Here is a 19276-nt window from a genome sequence, read left to right as displayed (position 1 = left end):
GTGGAGGGGGGGGTGGTAATAGGTGCCTTCCAACACCACCTGCAGCTGCTAAAACACAGATCGTTGGATGGGAGAGAAGTGGGATGTGAGAAGGAGGATTAGATATGAGACAACACCATCTTCTATTGTTCCAGCCCAGTTTCTGACCATAGCCTCAGCAATAGCCACTGTCATCTCCTCTGTGGAGGAAAGGATCTACAGCTACACCTACGTCCACCAGTTAGAACCTGCTGCCCCCATTGAGGGGGAGGGAAGCATTCCCATAAGTCTGGTACAATCTGTTTGAGCGATGTGAATAATTGGCGGTGTGTCCAAGCTGTGAGAAAAGATTGTGAGGCTTTCAGCAGTGCTCTCTGTGTAAGGGTGATTTGAAGCCATGAATGTTAAGTGCCACGATTGTTAGAGAGTGTTGGTAGGTGAGTGATGGGGATGTGATGCACTGTGTGAGGAGTGTCTGACGCTTGTAATGCAGTTGGTGGCACCAGGCATCTGAATATGAACTTGTTGACCGTGACCTCATCTTGCGGCAATGCATTCAAGACCCCTGGCATTGACGGCCATTGCTATCTGCTCCCACTGCCTCCCAAGCATTTGTTTGGAAGGCCACCACTGCTTCTTCAGGATTTATGGCGTCTATCCTTCTCTACTCCTCCTCGACCGAGGATTCCAATGCAGCGTGTGGAAATCTTGGAGGTGACCCTTCGCCATGTTGTGCAATCCTTGAGTATTTCCCAGGTCAGAAACAGTACCTCCTCCAGTCACAATTCACCTCCCCTTCACGAGGCATAATCCATCTTTAAGCAGTTCGGGCTTAACTCATGTAACCTCGCAACATTAGATCTCCTGCTGAGACGTGCAGCCACGCAATGTTGCAGTTAGCGCTGGTGGCACACTGCAATCAGGTAAATTAGCAGCAGCATGAAGTTTGTTTCTACGAAAAGCAATGGACGCAGGTTAAGCCCACTTCAAAATCCCTGTACCTGCTTTCAGGGGCTATCAAATTTAGCCCCCAGTGTGTTTTTTAAAAAGTCATACTGTTATTTGTGGGAGTTTGTTGCACACAAATTGTCTGCTGTGTTTTCTACATGACAACAGCAAATAAACTTCAGAAGTATTTCATTCGCTGTGAAGCACTTTGGGACACCCTGGGCTCTATATAATCGTGACACTGTTGCTAGGAGCATATCAAATATTTCCACCATCCCTTCAACACATTTCCCTTCATTCCTGAAACAACAAATTGAAAACGTAAGTTTAATGCACTACTTCTTAAAAAGAAATTGACAGCTCTGCAACTTCCTGGGATTTTATGGATTCTCAGTATTTGAAGACAACAGAGTGGATACCTTTGTTCTTATGGAAATAACCAAATGCATTATCATAGAATCATAGACATTACAGTGCAGAAGGAGGCCATTCGGCCCATCGATGCGGCACCAGCCCTTGGAAAAGCTCTATATAAATACAAATCCTTTCTTTCTTTAACACATACAGCATCAGTCTGTAAATGCAAGAAAAAAAAGTCTGCTTTATACAAATATGTGTTTTGTTCTTTAAAAGGTTGTGTTCCACTCCTGAGATACAGCAAGTGATGCCATTTGGAAGAGGTTGGCTAAGAGAGTGAGAATTTTGTTGGTACCACAGGCACACCTTGACGATTAATAAAAAGTAAATAGCTATGATATAAATTGCCCTGTATACTCCTACATTTCCTTGTGATAAATCATTATTTTGTAATCTTGTGTTCCGATCCCTGTGGCAAACTAAAATAACCAAACTGACCAATCCACCTCCCAAATGACAAAATTGCCAACAGGATTTCAGTAGGGTCGATATCAACATGAGAGCTGCACGAGGAGAGGATCTGATGCAGCACCCGCAAACCGAGTACTGGCAGACTCACTGAGTTGTTTTGCAAATAAGTTGAAAGCATCTGTGATGGTTCCTCGGAGTTTGAAACCCAAAGTTCCAATTTGAGCAGTGGGAATAATCACAGGCGAGGCACCCATCACTGGGCCAAGACCTACGTTACTGAGGTTGCCACTGGTGTTCTAAGCTGCTCAATTCCTCTAACCCAGGCAATAAAACGATAGACCTTAAGACCATTAGACATAGGAGCAGAAGTAGGCTATTCGGCCCAACAGGTCTGCTCTGCCACACAACTCCATTTTCCTGCCTTATCCCCATAACCCTTGATTCCCTTACTGATTAAAAATCTATCTATCCCAGTCTTGACCAGACTTGACGACCCAGCCTCTACAGCCCTCTGCGCTAAAGAATTCCACAGATTCATTACCCTCTGAGAGAAGAAATTCCTCCTCATCTCTGTCTTATATAGGCGACCTCTTACTCTGAGATTATGCCCTCTGGTTTTAGACTCTCCCACAAGGGGAACAACCTCTCAGTATTTATCGTGTCAAGTCCCCTGAAAATCTGATCTATCATAATAAGGTAGCCACTTATTCTTCTAAACTCCAACGAGCACAGGCACTACCTCCTCAACCTCCCCTCACAAGAAAATCCTTCCATGTCTGGGATCATTTCCACCTCTCCATACTGTGTATCGGGACGTTTTCTCAACACAAGCTGTCTTTTAACATCCGCCATGAGAAAGGTCTGTTCAGGAGAGGCCATCGCTATTCTGAATCTCTCTCCTCGTTGTTCCAAGACCCATGTACTACTCCTTCATTAATAATACCCTCTGCTTCACCCTGAGCTCTTTCTTTTACACTGCTGATTAATTTTGTCTCAATCTACGTGTTGGTGATAAATGGGAGCGCACGTACGATTATGGCAACCAATGCTCTTCAGGTGCACAATGAAGACTACCTCTTGCTCTGTGAAGATAGTAGATGGGATGTTACAAATACCTTAGCACATTGATCCAATTCAGTGGGATGTTTTATCAATACGTATATGAATCAGAACTTTTGTACAGTGAGTGTGGACATGTTGATGTGATGGAGAGCACAAATCACAGAATGTGTGATTACTAGTGCAATCCAAAGTCAAGCTGTGACTTACCGGAATTGAGCAGAATGATGGCCTTCAGACAGATGTACTCCTCACACTGGAGTTTTAGCAGTCGGAATCGTGACACTGTTGCCAGGAGCATATCAAATATTTCCACCATCCCTTCAACACATTTCCCTTCATTCCTGAGACAACAAATTGAAAACGTAAGTTTAATGCACTACTTCTTAAAAAGAAATTGACAGCTCTGCAACTTCCTGGGATTTTATGGATTCTCAGTATTTGAAGACAACAGAGTGGATACCTTTGTTCTTATGGAAATAACCGAATGCATTATCATAGAATCATAGACATTACAGTGCAGAAGGAGGCCATTCGGCCCATCAATGCGGCACCAGCCCTTGGAAACAACACCCTACTTAAGCCCACGCCTCCACCCTATCTCCATAACGCAACCTAACCTTTAGACACTAAGGGGCAATTTAGCAAGGCCAATCCACCTAACCTGCACATCTTTGGACTGTGGGAGGAAACCGGAGCAATCAAAGGAAACCCATGCAGACATGGGGAGAACGCCAAACTCCACACAGACAGTTTACCCTGGGCCGGAATTAAACCCGGGTCCCTGGAGCTGTGAGGCAGCAGTGCTAACCACTGTGCCATCATGTTACCCCAAGATAACAGCAGTATAAAAAGATCAAGTAGGCATATAGGCAAACCTGTGGCAAATCATGTGGACAAAGTGCGAGGTCATTTAATTTTGGCCCATGAAGGATTAATTGGAATATTTTCTTCAATGATCAGTGACTAGAAATTGTGGAGGAGCAAAGAAATTTGGAGTCCAGGTATTGTCAGAAGACAGATTATATAAATTTGCCTTCGATACCCTTGAGTATAGAAAATTAAGACGTGATCTAACTGAGGTGTTAATTACATTTGATATGATGTGGAGATGCCGGTGTTGGACGTAAGGGGCAGGATTCTCTGACCCACCGCCGGGCCGGAGAATCGCTGGGGGGGGCGGCGTGAATCGCGCCCCGACGCTGGCTGCCGAATTCACCTGCGCCGGGGTTTTGGCGGGGACGGGAATTGTGCCGCACTGGTCGGCGGCCGCTGGCAGCGTCCCCCACCCCCGGCGATTCTCCGGCACGCGATGGGCCGAGTGGCCGCCTGTTTTTGGCGGGCCCGGCCAGCGTAAATCAAACCAGGTACGTACCAGCGGGACCTGGCTCTGCAGGCGGCCTGCGGAGTCCTCGGGGGGACCCGTGCGGATCTGGCCCCTGGGGGGGCCCCCACGGTGGCCTGGCCTGCGATCGGGGCCCACCGATCCGCGGGCGAGACTGTGCCATGGGGGCACTCTTTCCCTCCGCGCCGGCCGCTGTAACGGTTCGCCATGGCCGGCGCGGAGAAGAACCCCCATGCACATGCGCTGGGATGACGCCAGCACACGTTGGCGCTCCCACGCATGCGCCAACGCGCGCCAGCTGGCGGAGGCTCTTCAGCAACGGTTGCCGCGGCACCAAGCCCTTCTGCGCTGGCCGGTGCACCGCCAACCCCGCCGGCGCCAGCCTAGCCCCTGAAGGTGCGGAGGATTCCGCACCTTCCGGGCTGCCCGGCACCGCAGTGGTTCACGCCATTTCTCGGCGCCGGTACGGCCCGCCCCGCAGATAGTGGAGAATCCCGCCCAAGAAGTCTTACAACACCAGGTTAAAATCCAAAAGGTTTGTTTCGAATCACTAGCTTTTGGAGCACTGCTCCTTCCTCAGGTGAATGAAGAGGTTGGTTCCAGAAACATTCATATAGACAAAGTCAAAGATGTATGACGATACTTTGACTGCGAATCTTTGCAGGTAATTAAGTCTTTACAGATCCAAACGGAGCAACTGGAGAGATGGATAATCACAGGTTAAAGAGGTGTGAATTGTCTCAAACCTGGACATTTGGTAGGATTTTGCAAGCCCAGGCCAGATGGTGGGGGGTGAATGTAGTGCGACATGAATCCAAGGTTGAGGCCGTACTCATGTGTGCGGAACTTGGCTATAAGTTTCTGCTCGGCGATTCTGCATTGTCGCTCGTCCTGAAGGCCATTGGAGAATGCTTACCCGAAGATCAGAGGCTGAATGCCCTTGACGACTGAAGTGTTCCCCGGCTGGAAGGAACATTCCTGCCTGGCGATTGTCTTCTTAAATTTGATAGGAATAGACAGTGACATTTTTAATTCATCTTGTGGGAATGGCAGGCATGATGGGACATAATCTTAAAATTAAATCTAGGGGGTGACATCGGGCAGCACATTTTCATATAAAAGGGAGTAGAAATGTGGAACTCACTCCTGTAAAAGGCTTTGGAGGTGGGACAATCGGAGCTTTCTAAACAGAGATAGACGTTTCTTGGGTAAGGCGTATCAAAGGATACAACCAGGCAAATCTAGCCGAGTTGGAGAAAATCCATAATCTGATTGAACCGGCTTGAGGAGTTGAATGGCCAATTCCTCTTCCTAATGATTCTATGTAAACAGTATTATATTCCTTTAGAACAGATTCTAGTTCAAGTGACGATGCTTTGTCGTTGAAAACACGTTAGGTGTCAGGTTAGTTACTTGAGTACTTGATTGCAGTAAGATGAAGAATAACATTTTGTGATGTTCTTTGCTTTCTAGATGAGGATGGCTTCAAAGTGTAATGTCTCACAAAGAACATCAAGCTTTGTTTTTAACAAAACTAATTTATTAACCCTCCAATTAAATAGGTTCAACTTGCTTACTAAGATTTACAAGACTACAGCCAAAATAAACTATGATTCTACATACAGAGCTTCTGTAAACACAACTACTCTCTATCCCGCCTAATCACCTACTCCCCGAATCAAGGGTATCACGTGATCCACGTGTATGCGGTTGATCACCATCTAGTGGTTGGATGCAGGTACAGTAAATTGGGGCTGGTTTAGCACAGGGCTAAATCGCTGGCTTTGAAAGCAGACCAAGGCTGGCCAGCAGCACGGTTCAATTCCCGTACCAGCCTCCCTGAACAGGCGCCGGAATGTGGCTACTAGGGGCTTTTCCCAGTAACTTCATTTGAAGCCTACTTGTGACAATAAGCGATTTTCATTTTCATTTCATTTTCAATTGTTAACCATTCATTATCCTTACATTATGCATATTGTCACATCCCCCTTTCTTTGAAGTTATTTGGATGCATGCTCAAAACATATTTTACAGAACATGATTCTTTTTTAGGCTATGCATAGTTTCACTGTTATTATCCAGGCGTTAATGTTCACAAATTGAGTCTGTCCAGTTTTTTTCTTAGAGGTGTTGATCTTCTCAGTTGTGTTTATTCCAATGCTGCTGTCGTTGTATTCGCTGCTGGAACAACATCTCGCTGCTGTGCTGTTGAAGTAGCTTTTGTTTAAATAAATTTAGAGTGCCCAATTCATTTTTTCCAATTAAGGGGCAATTTAGTGTGGCCAATCCGCCTACCCTGCACATCTTTGGGTTGTGGGGGCCAAACCCACGCAAACACGGGGAGAATGTGCAAACTCCACACGGACAGTGACCCAGAGCCGGGATCGAACCTGGGACCTCGGCACCATGAGGCAGGAGTGCTAACCACTGTGCCACTGTGCTGCCCTGTTGAAGTAGCTTTAAGTAGCTCTGTGCTTATCGTTATATCTGGACGTGTAGGTTGAGTCGTATTCACCTTAAGAAGTGCTCTGTGGTTTCTCCTTAAGTTTGAACCATCTTCCTTTACGACTATGTATGAATGTGGAGCTGCCTGGCGAATTACATGTGCCATACTCGACCATCCATCTGGAAGTTGTGCCCGTACAGTATTCCCTTGCTCTTGCGGTGCTAGGTTTTTCGCTTTCCTGTCATAGTAACGTTGCTGCTTCCATTTGTTCTGCTGGTTTTTTGGATTGCGTCGTTATCATCAGGATTCGTTGTAGTAAGACATGGTTATGTGGTATGTATCTTGCAATTCATCAGCAAATGTTATGGTGAGTATCCTGTCACAAGTGGTGTCGCTCTGTAGCTTAACAAAGCTAAGTTTGGGTCACTGTTGGAATCCCAAGCTTTTTAAAGTAGTTTATTGGCCATATGTACCCCTTTCTCAGCCTTTCCATTGGACTGTGGATGAAGTGGGCTGGAGGTTACATGCTGAAGGTCATACTGTTTGGAGAACTTCTGTCTATTCGCTGCTATCAAAACACTGTCCATTGTCACTCATGACGGTGAATGGGATGCCATGCCCAGCAAATATTTCCTTTGTAGCTTTAATGCGGCCTTTAAACTTGAGTTGGGTAGCTTGATTACCTCAGGAGAGCTCAAAAAGGAGTTGATGACTAAGAGATATTCATTGCCTTGGAAGAAAAACAGATCAATGCCTACTTTCGACCATGGAGTCGTGACGATTTTGTGCATTGGAAGTGACTCCTTCTGTTGATGGGACTGGTTCTTCTGACAAGTTTCACATTGTGCAACGAGATTGCTAATGTCATCATTGATTCCTGGCCATAACACGTACTCACAAGCTCTTCTTTTACATTTTTCCATCCCCAGGTGGCCTTCATGCATCTTGCTGAGGATCCTGTGTCGTAAAGAAGTTGGTATGACAATATGATTTATCCCAGCAGGAACCCATTTACACTGCTTAGTTCTGCTCGTATGTTTCTGTAGTTGGAACAAGTTTCTTTGGGCCAACCAGCCCGCATGTACTTTAACACTTGTTGGATAGTTTCGTCTTTATATGTTTCTTCTTTGATGAGCTTTGACTTGTCGTCAGAGACAGGTAGGTTTTCTTCAAAGAGGGTCGCTTGAGCTTCAACGACCTGGACGATGTCCATCGACCCTTGATCATCAGTTGCACGCGATAGTGCATCACCTACAACTATCTCCTTTCCTGGCATGTAGACTAGCTCAAAATCGTGCCTTTGAAGTTTCAGAACCATTCTCTGTAGTGTTGGAGACATGTCGTTCAAGTTTATCTTTAAAATGGAGACGACAAAGGGCAGCACGGTGGCGCAGTGGTTAGCCCTGCAGCCTCACGGCGTAGAGGTCCCAGGTTCGATCCCGGCTCTGGGTCACTGTCCGTGTGGAGTTTGCACATTCTCCCAGTGTTTGCGTGGGTTTGGCCCCCACAACACAAAGATGTGCAGGGTAGGTGGATTGGCCACGCTAAATTGCCCCTTAATTGAAAAAAATGAATTGGGCGCACTAAATTTATAAAAATAATTTTTTTTAAAAATGAAGATGCAAGGACAATGATCAGTTTCAACTGTGAATGTGGGTAACCCATACACATAGTTATGGAACTTGTCCATATCTGTGAGTAGATCCAAATACTCCTTTTCAATTTGTGCATAGTGCTGCTCGGTTGGCGTCATCGCTCTCGATGCATATGCAACTGGTTGCCATTGCCCTTCACTTGTCTGCTGTAACAGCACTGCGCCTATGCCGTCTTTGCTGGCATCTGTCAAAATCTTCGTATTACTCTTGGGATCGAGGAACAACAGATCAGGTGCTGTAGTCAGTGCTCTTTTCAGATCAGACCACTCCCTGTTGTGTTCATCAGCCCAAGTGAACGTGATTTTCTTTCGGATAAGCTGTCTTAGTGCCGCAATGCATGATGCCAAGTTTGGTATGAATTTTCCCAGAAAATTGACAACACCTAGCATTCTTAGTACTGCCTTTTTGTCTTTTGGATATGACATTCTGGTGATGGCTGCAATCTTTTCAGTGTCTGGCTGGACGCCTTGAGCTGAGAGTTGATGACCCAAGAAAATTAGTCTGGAGATGCCAAATTGACATTTGGATCTGTTCAGTTTGAGACCAAATTTCACTTCATGGCTTGCAGAAGTTGTGCATTATGTTCCTCATCATTTGACGACCAAAGGATGGTGTCATCCACGTACACTTGTACGCCTGCAATACCTTCGACCATCTGTTCCATAGCCCGATGAAAGATTTCGGAAGCTGAAATGATCCCGAAAGGCATTCTATTGAAATAGTACCTCCTGTATGGTGTGTTGAACGTGCAGAGTTTCTTACTGGCATCATATAACCTTAGTTGCCAAAAACCCCTGGATGTACCTAGCTTGGTAAAGATCTTGGCACCTGACATCTCACTCGGGATTTCCTCTGTTAGGAATTAGGTAGTGTTCCCGCTTTATATTCTGATTCAGATCCTTGGGATCAGTACAGATTCTCAGGTCACCGTTGGCTTTCTTCACATAAACTATAGAACTGACCCAGTCAGTTGGTTCTTCCACTTTGGTGATTATCCCCAACTGCTGCATACACTCAAGTTTCCTCAAAGGAGCTGCAACCCTCCTAGGTGGATGAATTACAGTCTGGCATTCGCTCTTTGCTGGATTTTATATTCAAATAATAGTGTTCTCATACCATGAAAAACGTGAGAAATTTCTGAATAATGGCCTCAATCTGGTCATTGCAATTGGATGAAATTGTCCGAGCTGTAAATGCGTTTCACAAGCTGCAGAATCTCACATGCCTGAACACCAAATAATGAAGATCTCTTTGGCTCAACTATTTCAAATTTAATTGGAATGTTTTTCTCTTTGACCTCGACTGTTAAGTAGCAGGTACCCATTGTGGTAATCACATTGCCATTTTGGTCCCGCAGTTGACAGTCATTCTCACCAATTACTGGTTTAGTTTTTAATTTGGCTATATCTGTCTGATTAATGAGATTAGCTCTTGCTCCGGTATCCAATTTCATCTTTATGTTGGTTCCATTTATTATTAAAGGAATCGTCCAATCATCAGTATTTTGAACGATGGAAATCTGTTTCAACATTTCCGATTCAAAGTTTCCTGTTGCGCTTTCTCTATGTTTTCCACTGTTCCAACAAAGAAGGAATCCTCTAAGTCGAATACATCCTCCACTGAGTCAAGTTTGATCGCTTGATTAACATGTTTTTTAATGCTACTTCTTGCACGGCTCTTCCCTTGTTCACTGCTTTTTAATCTGCTGCGAATTTGTTCCCGATCTGCACTGAGATGCATAGTGGTTTAACTTGTGACATTTCGCACAGGTTTTTCCAAACACAGGGCATTTTTTTATCTGATGGGTTGTCACACCGCTTATACGTCATTACGCTCGTGACGTCATGCGCAAAATGGCTGCAGTCTGGAGCATGTTTCTTTTTTAGGTGCATTAATGGCGTCAGCCACGTTGCTAGTTTTCGCACCACTTTCTCCGACAAACATTTCTGAGAACTGATTTCTGGCAAGTTCGTTTTCTCTACACATACTGATTGTGCCTTCTAACGTCAAATCAGACGGTCTCAATAATCTTTCCCGCAGTTTGTCGCTTTTTACTCCGTAGACTATTTGATCTCGCAGAAGTGAGTCTAAGAGAATTGAAAAACTACATGCCTGCGCTTTAAGTCTCAGATCCGTTATGAAGCAGTCAAGCGTTTCACCTCCTTTTTGCACTCTTTGCCTGAACACATACCGTTCAAACGTTTCATTTTGTTGCAACTGGCAGAGCTTGTCGAATTTTTTAATTACTTTATTGTACTTTTTCTTATCTGTCTCATCATCAAATCGGAACAAGTTAAAAATTTCTAGGGCTTGCGAACCAGCCACTGTTAGAAACAACGCTATTTTGCGCAGGTCACTAGCTGCTTCTAAGTCGAGGGCAGACATATACAATTCAAACTGCTGCTTGAAATTGCGCCAATTGACGGCTACTTTACCCGAAGTACGAAATTGCTGTGGAGTTTGCAAACCTTCCATCTCGCTTCGACTGGGAAGTTCTTCGACGTCGTCAATGCAGTCAGAGTCTGGTAGATTTTTTTTTAAAGTTTTGCTTAACGGAGATTTTTTTTCAAACTTTTCTTCTCTTGCTGAACCTGTCTATTTATCTCAGCAAGCAGACCTGGCACCGTACTATTTCCACTCCTGGTTTCATGTGATGTTCTTTGTTTTCTGGATGAGGATAACTTCAAAGTGTAATGTCTCACAAAGAACATCATGCTATGTTTTTAACAAAGCTCATTTATTAGCACTACAATTAAATAGATTCAACTTGCTTACCAAGATTTACAAGACTACAGCTAAACTACAGATTTACATTGTATTTGAATTGTATATGTCTGCCCTAGACTTAGAAGCAGCTAGTGACCTGCGCAAAATAGTAGTTTAGCTGTAGTCTTGTAAATCTTGGTAAGCAACTACAGAGCTTCTGAAAACACGACTACTCACTATCCCGCCTAATCACCTACTCCCTGAATAAAGGGTATCACGTGATCCACGTGTATGCACTTGATCATCATCTAGTGGTTGGATGCAGTTACAATAAATTATTAACCCTTCATTATCTTTACAATATACATATTGTCACACATTTTTATATTTATTTAACTCTTTTGGAATGAGAAAGTGTCTGAAGCCTCATCACAGGAGCACTTTAAAGCAAAGTTTGACATTGAGCCACACGATGAGATATTAAGACCAATGCACAACAGCTTGATCAAAGAAGTAGGTTTTACAGAGCCTGTTAAAAGAGGAAAGGAAGGAGGAGAGGTTCAAGAAGATCAGTCCAGGGCTTGTGCTTGGGTAGCTGAAGGCAAGGCCCCCAGTGGTGAAGCAATTCAAGTCTGGAAGGGTGAAGAAGACAGCATTATATGAACGCAGACATTTTTTTAAAAATTCATTTACGGGATGTGGGCGTCACTGGTTAGGCCAGCATTTATTTCCCATCCCTAGGTGCCCTTCAGAAGGTAGTGGTGAGTTGTCTTCTTGAACCGCTGCAGTCCTTGAAGGTAGATCCACTGTGCTGTTAGGAAGGGAGTTCCAGGATTTTGCCCCAGCGACAGTGAAGGAGCAGCGTCAGGGTGGTGAGTGACTTGGAGAGGATCCTCCAGGTGGTGGGGTTCCCAGGTATCTGCTGCTCTTGTTCTTCTAGATGGTAGTGGTCGTGGGTTTCTAAGGTGCTGTCGAAGGAACCGTGGCGAGTTACTGCCGTGCATCTTTTAGATGGTTAACATGGCTGTCACTGTGCGTCAGTGGTGGAGGGATTGAATGTTTGCGGATGGGACACTGATCAAAGTGGGGCTGCTTTGTCCTGGATGGTGTTGAGCTTCTTGAGTTGTTGGAGCTGCACTCATCCAGGCAAGTGGAGTGTATTCCATTACACTCCTGACTTGTGCGTTGTAGATGATGGACAGGCTTTGGGGGGGTCAGGAGGTGAGTTACTTGCCGTAGGATTCCCAGCCTTTGACCTGCCCTGGTAGCCACCGTATTAATATGGCGAGTCCAGTTCAGCTCTGATCAATGGTAACCCCCAGAATGTTGATTGTGGGGGATTCAACAATGGTAATGCCATTGAATGTCAAGGGGTGATGGTTAGATCCTCTCTTGTAAGAGGTGATCATTGCCTGGCACTTGCATAGCGCAACTGTAACTTGCCACTTGTCAGCCCAAGCCTGGATATTATCCAGGTCTTATTGCATTTGGACATGGACTGCTTCATTATCTGAGGAGTCGTGAATGGTGCTGAACATTGTGCAGTCATCCGCAAACATCCCCACTTCTGACATTATGATGGAAGGGAGGTCATTGATGAAGCAGCTGAAGATAGTTATACCTAGAACATTACCCTGAGGAACTCCTGCAGTGATCTCCTGAAGCTGAGATGGTTGACCTCCAACCACCACAACCATTTTCCTTTCTGCCGGGTATGACTCCAACCAGCGGAGAGTTTTCCCCCTGATTCCCATTGACTCCAGTTTAGCTAGGGCTCCTTGATGCAATACTCGGTCAAATGCTGCCTTGATGTCAAGAGCAATCACTCTCACCTCACCACTGGCATCCAGCTCTTTTGTCCATGTTTGAATGAAGGCTGTAGTGAGGTCAGGAACTGAGTGACCCTGGCGGAACCCACACTGAGCGTCCATGAGCAGGATATTGCTGAGTAAGTGCCGCTTGTTACCACTGTTGATGACTCCTTCCATCACTTTGCTGATGATGGAGAGTCGACTGATAGGACAGTAATTGGCTGGGTTGCATTTGACCTGTTTCTTGTGTATAGGACATACCTGGTCAATTTTTCACATTGCCAGATAGATGCCAGTGTTGTAGCTGTACTGGAACAGCTTGCCTAGGGGTGCGGCAAGTTCGAGAGCACAAGTCTTCAATACTATTGCCGGAATATTGTCAGGGCCGATAGTCTTTGCAGTAACCAGTGCCTTCAACCATTTATTGATATCATGTGGAGTGAATTGTATTAGCTGAAGACTGACATCTGTGATGCTGGGGACCTCCGGAGGAGACCGAGATGGACCGTCCACTCGGCACTTCTGGCTGAAGATTGTTGTGAATATCTCAGCTTTGTCTTTTGCACCTATGAGCTGGGCTCCTCCATCATTGAGGGTGGGGATATTTGTGGAGCCACCTCCTCCAGTGAGTTGTTTAATTGTCCACCACCATTCACAGCAGGATGTGGCAGAGCTTAGATCTTTTTTTAAATATAAATTTAGAGTACCCAATTATTTTTTTCCAATTCAGGGGCAATTTAGCATGGCCAATCCACCTCACCTGCACATCTTTGGGTTGTGGGGGTGAAACCCACGCAGGCACGGGAGAATGTGCAAACTCCACACAGACAGTGACCCAGGGCCGGGATCAAACCCAGATCCTCAGCGCCGCAGGCAGCAGTGCTAACCACTGTGCCACCATGCCGCCCACAGAGCTTAGATGTGATGCGTTTGTTGTGGAATCGCTTAGCTCTGTCTAATACTTGCTGCTTATGCTGTTTTGCACACAAGTAGTCGTGTGTTGTAGCTTCACCAGGTTGACACCTCACTATTCGGTGTGCCGAATGTTGCTCCTGGCATGCTTTCCCGCACCCTTCATTGAACCAGGGTTGGTTCCCTGGCTTGGTGGTATTGGTAGAGTGGGGGATATGCTGGGTCATGAGGTTGCTGATTGTTGTTGAATATAATTGGGCTGTTGCTGATGGCCCACATGCCTCATGGGCGCCCAGTCTTGAGTTGCTAGATCTGTTCGAAGTCTATCCCATTTAGCTCGGCGGTACTGCCACACAACACGATGAAGGGTATCCTCAAGGCGAAGACTTGTTTCCATAAGGACTAGGTGGTGATCACTTCTATCGATACTGTCATGGACAGATACATCTCCAGCAGGCAGATTGGTGAAGATGAGGTCAAGTATGTTTTTCCCTCTTGTTGATTCCCTCACCATCTGCAGCAGTCCCAGTCTGGCAGCTATGTCCTTTCGGACCCAGCCAGTTTGGTCTGTGGTGGTACTTCCGAGCCACTCTTGATGATGGACATTGAAGTCCCCCACCCAGAGCACATTCTGCCTCCTTGCCACTCTCAGTGCTTCCTCCAAGTGGTGTTCAACATGGAGGAGTACTGATTCATCAGCTGATGGTGGCCGGTACGTGGTAATCAGCAGGAGGTTTCCTTGCCCATGTGTAACCTGAAGCTATGAGACTTCATGGGGTCCAGAGTCGATGTTGACGACTACCAGGATTACCCCCTCCCGACTGTATATCACTGTGCCGCCACCTCTGCTGGGTCTGTCCTGCCAGTGAGACAGAACATACCCAGGAATGGTGATATTGGTGTCTAGTACATTGTAAGGTATGATTCTGTGAGTATGGCTATGTCAGGCTGTCGCTTAGCTAATCTGTGAAACAGCTCTCCCAACTATGGCACAGGTCCCTATTAGTAAGGTGTTAGTAAGGAGGACTTTGCAGGGTTGACAGGGCTGGGTTTGCAGTTGTAATTTCCGGTGCCTGGTTCGATGCCAGGTGGTCCGTCAGGTTTCATTACTTCTTTGTGTTTTCGTAGCAGTTGAATGCAATTGAGTGGCTTGCTCGGCCATTTCAGAGGGCATTTCAGAGTCAACCACATTGCTGTGGGTCTGGGGTCACATGTCGGCCAGAGCAGGTAAGGATGGCAGATTTCCTTCCCTAAAGGGCATTAGTGAAGCAGATGGGCTTTTACGACAATGGTTTCAAAGTGATCATTAGGTTTTTAATTCTAGATATTTTATTGAGTTTAAATTCCATAACCTGCCGTGGTGGGATTCAAACCTGGGTCCCCAGATCATTATCCTGGGTCTCTGGATTATTAGTCCAGCGACAATACCACTATGCCACCCTCTCAGAGGAGATATAAGTGATAGGAAGAAGGGAGGTACTGGAGGGATTCGGAAACAAGGAAGAAGATGAGGGAAATAGGAGCGCCAGGTCTAGGTGGGACATGTTAATACAGTGAGATGTCAGCTGCCTACTCCCACAATGCTTTTCCTTGTGAAAGTATCTTGTGATAAATGGAACAATAATTGATTAACGTAATGCTACGTATGCTACGTAATATGATATTAGGGCACGGTAATAGCATTGCTGCTTCACAGCTCCAGGGTCCCAGGTTCGATTCCCGCCTTGGGTCACTGTCTGTATGGAGTCTGCACGTTCTCCCCGTGTCAGCGTGGGTTTCCTCCGGGTGTTCCGGTTTCCTCCCACAAGTCCCGAAAGGTGTGCTGTTAGGTAATTTGGACATTCTGAATTCTCTCTATGTGTACCCGAACAGGCGCCGGAATGTGGCGACTAGGGGCGTTTCACAGTAACTTCATTGCAGTGTTAATGTAAGCCTAGTGTGTGACGATAAAGATTACTTTAAAGATTACTTTAATTAGGAGCAGAATTCAGAGATACTGCTGATTATTACAGGACGTTTTGAGTGTTTATTATGAAATAGCACACTATTGAGAGGGCAAAGAAGTACTGCACTTTATATCTGAAGCTAATCAAGCCCTGTACTCTATTTAAAAAGTGACTGGACAGCACACAGCACACTACAGAATACAAGATTCTCAGAAACACCAAACACCCAGATTGTCAGAGAGTCCCAGATTTTTGCTATGCTGGAGATGTACAATTTCACGACAGTAAGTTCTAATCTACATCCTCAGTGAGATATTTTGCACATATATAAGACTTGCTGGTGAATGTGAGTGAATGTGGTGCTGTACACAGTTAATGGTTAATGAGGTATTGGAACAAAATGGTCCCAAGAAGGGACCAAGATTTTATTCAGGCAAAATGGTATATCAACTCAAAAGCATTTTCTTCAGATCGAATTTGCATTATTGTCATAATAAAATGTTCCACTTCAGCCTCTTCACAGGAGTTCAATCAAACAATACTTCACACACACTGCATGAAGAAATATTAGGACCAAGTTTGGTCACTCCCTGATGAGGCCGCACTCATCCGCGTTTTCGGCAATGAGGAACTCCGCTTGCCGGCACACTTCAGTGCAGCAAGAGATCGGGACGCCATTTAAATGGCATGCCGATCTCTCGAGCCCCCAACACCGCCCCCCCCGCCCCCCCACAACACCCCAGCTCACTGTAAGGGGGTCTCCAGCTCCCACCCGCACCCTACCCGCAGAAAATGCCAGCTTTGCACCTTAGCAGGCCCAGCTGGCACCCTGACAATGCCCCTGCTAGCTGGCAGTGTCACGATGCCCAGGTGACAGCAACAGTGTCAGATTGCCACCCTGCCCAGAGGGCATGCACCAGGGGGCCTCCAATCCCCTGGAAGACCCCCACGACTGCTGTTCCATCTGGTCCCAGTTTGTGGAGACCAGCACTGAAAGGTGCTTGCCCGAGGTCTCCAAGGCATGGGAGATCCCACGCCTTGGTTGGATCTCAAAAACGCATGTTAGAGTGAGACTAGCTCTCTCACTCTAATACTCACCTTTGCCAGAAAGTGATCCCGCCCACAAACAACGATTGAATGCGGGCTGGAGAATTGGACTAGGAGGGAGAGCATCAAATATCTGAGGCATTGGGACTGGTTCCGGGCAGATGAAAACTGTAGAAATGGACAGTTAGGCCTTATCAAGACTGGGGCTCCTGGGAGATTTGCTAGTGCTGTTGCGGAGGGTTTAAACTAGCTTGACAGGAGGATGGGAACTTGAGAGTTGGACAAATTGGAAGGAGGTAAAACTGGTAACAGGAAGTAGAAAAGTAGCAAGCAAAATTTGGAGGGAGACAAAACAAAGGTGAGCATTAGCTCGGCTTAGTACATGAAATAGTGTCAAAAAGACAAAGTTAAGGCACTCTACATGATTGTAGATGGCACTTGGAACAAGATGGATGACTTAAAGGACCAGGAAGTAAATAGGCATGATCTAATTGCCATTGTGGGAACATGGCTATAATCTTCATTATTGTTTTTAAATAATCTTTATTATTGTCACAAGTAGGCTTGCATTAACATTGCAATGAAGTTACTGTGAAGATCCCCTAGTCGTCACATTCCGGCGCCTGTTCGGGTACACAGAGGGAGAATTCAGAATGGCCAAATTACCTATCTACAGTTGGGAGAGTGAGTAAGCTGGGTGGGAGGAGTCTTTGATTGTGATGCCCGCTTTCCCCAGGCAGCGGGAGGTATAGATAGAGTCAATAGATGGAAGGCATGTTTGTGTGATAGACTGGGCTGTGTTCACGACTCGCTGAAGGTTCTTGTGGTCTTGGGCCAAGCTGTTGCCATACCAGACTGTGATGCAGCCAGAGAGGTTGCTTTCTATGGTCCATCTGTAAAAGTTGGTTGAGTCAGAGTGGACATGCCGAATTTCCTTAGGTTCCTGAGGAAGTATAGGCGCTGTTATGCCTTCTTGGTGGTAGCGTCGACGTGGGTGGACCAGGACAGATTTTTGGAGATGTGTACTCCCGGGAATTTGAAGCTGTCAACCATCTCCATCTCGGCCCCGTTGATGCTGACAGAGGTGTGTACAGCACTTTGCTTCCTGAAGTCAATGACCAGCTCTTTAGTTTTGCTGGCATTGAGGAATCGATTGTTGTCGTTACACTACTCCGGAATCCCGGCCAAGTGTTGACGCCGGCGTAAACACCGGAGTGGTGTACGCCGGTGTCAACGGACCTCCTGGCCCAGCAATTCACCGGTGTTCAGGGGGCTAGTCCGCGCATGCGCATGACGGCCAGCGCGGGTCCGCGCATGCACGCGCCGGCCCCCGCGCAAATGGCGCGTGCGGCTGGCGGGTCTGCGGAGGATCGCGGAAGCGCCGTTTTGCCGGATTTCCGGCATGAACGGCTTATTCTCCGCCCCTGCGCCGGTGCGATTCTGGCGCGGAGAGTCGGAGAATCCCGCCCCAGTAGTGAGATTAGCAGTAGGTGAATGTAGTTCGATGTTATTGATCAATTGTGTATTCTTAAGGACTAAGTGTTGAATCCCAGTTTAGTAGTATAAATAAAATCATAGGTTTGTTTAAGTTAAAGCTATTTTGTGGTCTTTGTGAACACTACGCCAACTATCTTGAATTAAGCAACACAAAGAACACCACATTCACTGATGCCAACTTCCAACAATAAACATGAATTTACAAAACAGAAATGGATCTTAACCTAACTGGTCCATTCTGGGTATTCATACTCCACACGAGCCTCCACCCACCCATCATCATCTAACTCATCAACAGAACCATCTATTCCTTTTTTCCTTCATATTCTAATTTAGCTGCCCCATAAATGCATTATGTTATTGATCTCGACTATCACCTGTGGTAGTGCGTTCCACATTCTCATCAGTCTCCAGATAGAGGTTTCTCCTGAATTGCTTACTGGATTTATCAGTGACTACACCTTGTACGTATGACTCCTAGTTCTGGTGTACGACGCCCTTATAGCTGGGAACATCTTCTTTACAAAAAAACCTTATCAAACTCGTTCACAATTTTAGGGACATCCATTAGGTGACTGGTTAGCCTTCTCTTTTCTAGAGTAAAGAGCTTGTTCCGTCTTTCCTGATGGTTATACTCTCTCAGTTCTGCCATTGTCTTTGCACTTGTTCCAATGCTGCTGCATCCTGTTTTGTAATATGGAGATCAGAACTGTGCATAATTGTTAGTGCTATTGTATATGGTGGAGTTTCCTCACTGTTAATGTTACTATCATAAACAATCACATTCTGTGTTACAGCAGGGGATGGTCGGTGGAGTCTGAGGAAGGTCGAGGACCAGGAGAACCGGTCCCGACGACAAAATATCTGGATTGTGGGCCTGCTAGAGGGGATCGAGGGCAGGGACCCGATGGGCTATGTGGCCCAGATACTGGCCAACCTGGTCAGGAGGAACAGCTTCCCAAACTGCCGGAGATCGACAGGGCACACAGATCGCTCTGCCCAAAGCCCAAAGCGGGAGAATAGCCAAGGGCAATGTGGTAGTCACCACTGTTTGTATAATAGTTGTATTAGAGGTAATACGGTAAGGCTCCTGTACT

General features: G+C 46.0%; 1 protein-coding gene across 1 annotated transcript in view; it reads right to left on the bottom strand.

Annotated features, from left to right (window-relative positions):
* esr1 (estrogen receptor 1) overlaps positions 1 to 19276 on the bottom strand; it is a 465450-nt gene that overhangs the window by 42846 nt on the left and 403328 nt on the right. Inside the window, exon 7 of the mRNA XM_072505188.1 lies at positions 3025 to 3158. Coding sequence (XP_072361289.1) covers positions 3025 to 3158 — 134 coding nt within the window. The remainder of the gene's footprint in view (positions 1 to 3024; positions 3159 to 19276) is intronic.

Source organism: Scyliorhinus torazame, chromosome 1, assembly GCF_047496885.1.
Source record: "Scyliorhinus torazame isolate Kashiwa2021f chromosome 1, sScyTor2.1, whole genome shotgun sequence".
Classification (NCBI taxonomy): Eukaryota; Metazoa; Chordata; class Chondrichthyes; order Carcharhiniformes; family Scyliorhinidae; genus Scyliorhinus; species Scyliorhinus torazame.
This window is presented reverse-complemented; position numbering and strand designations above follow the sequence as displayed.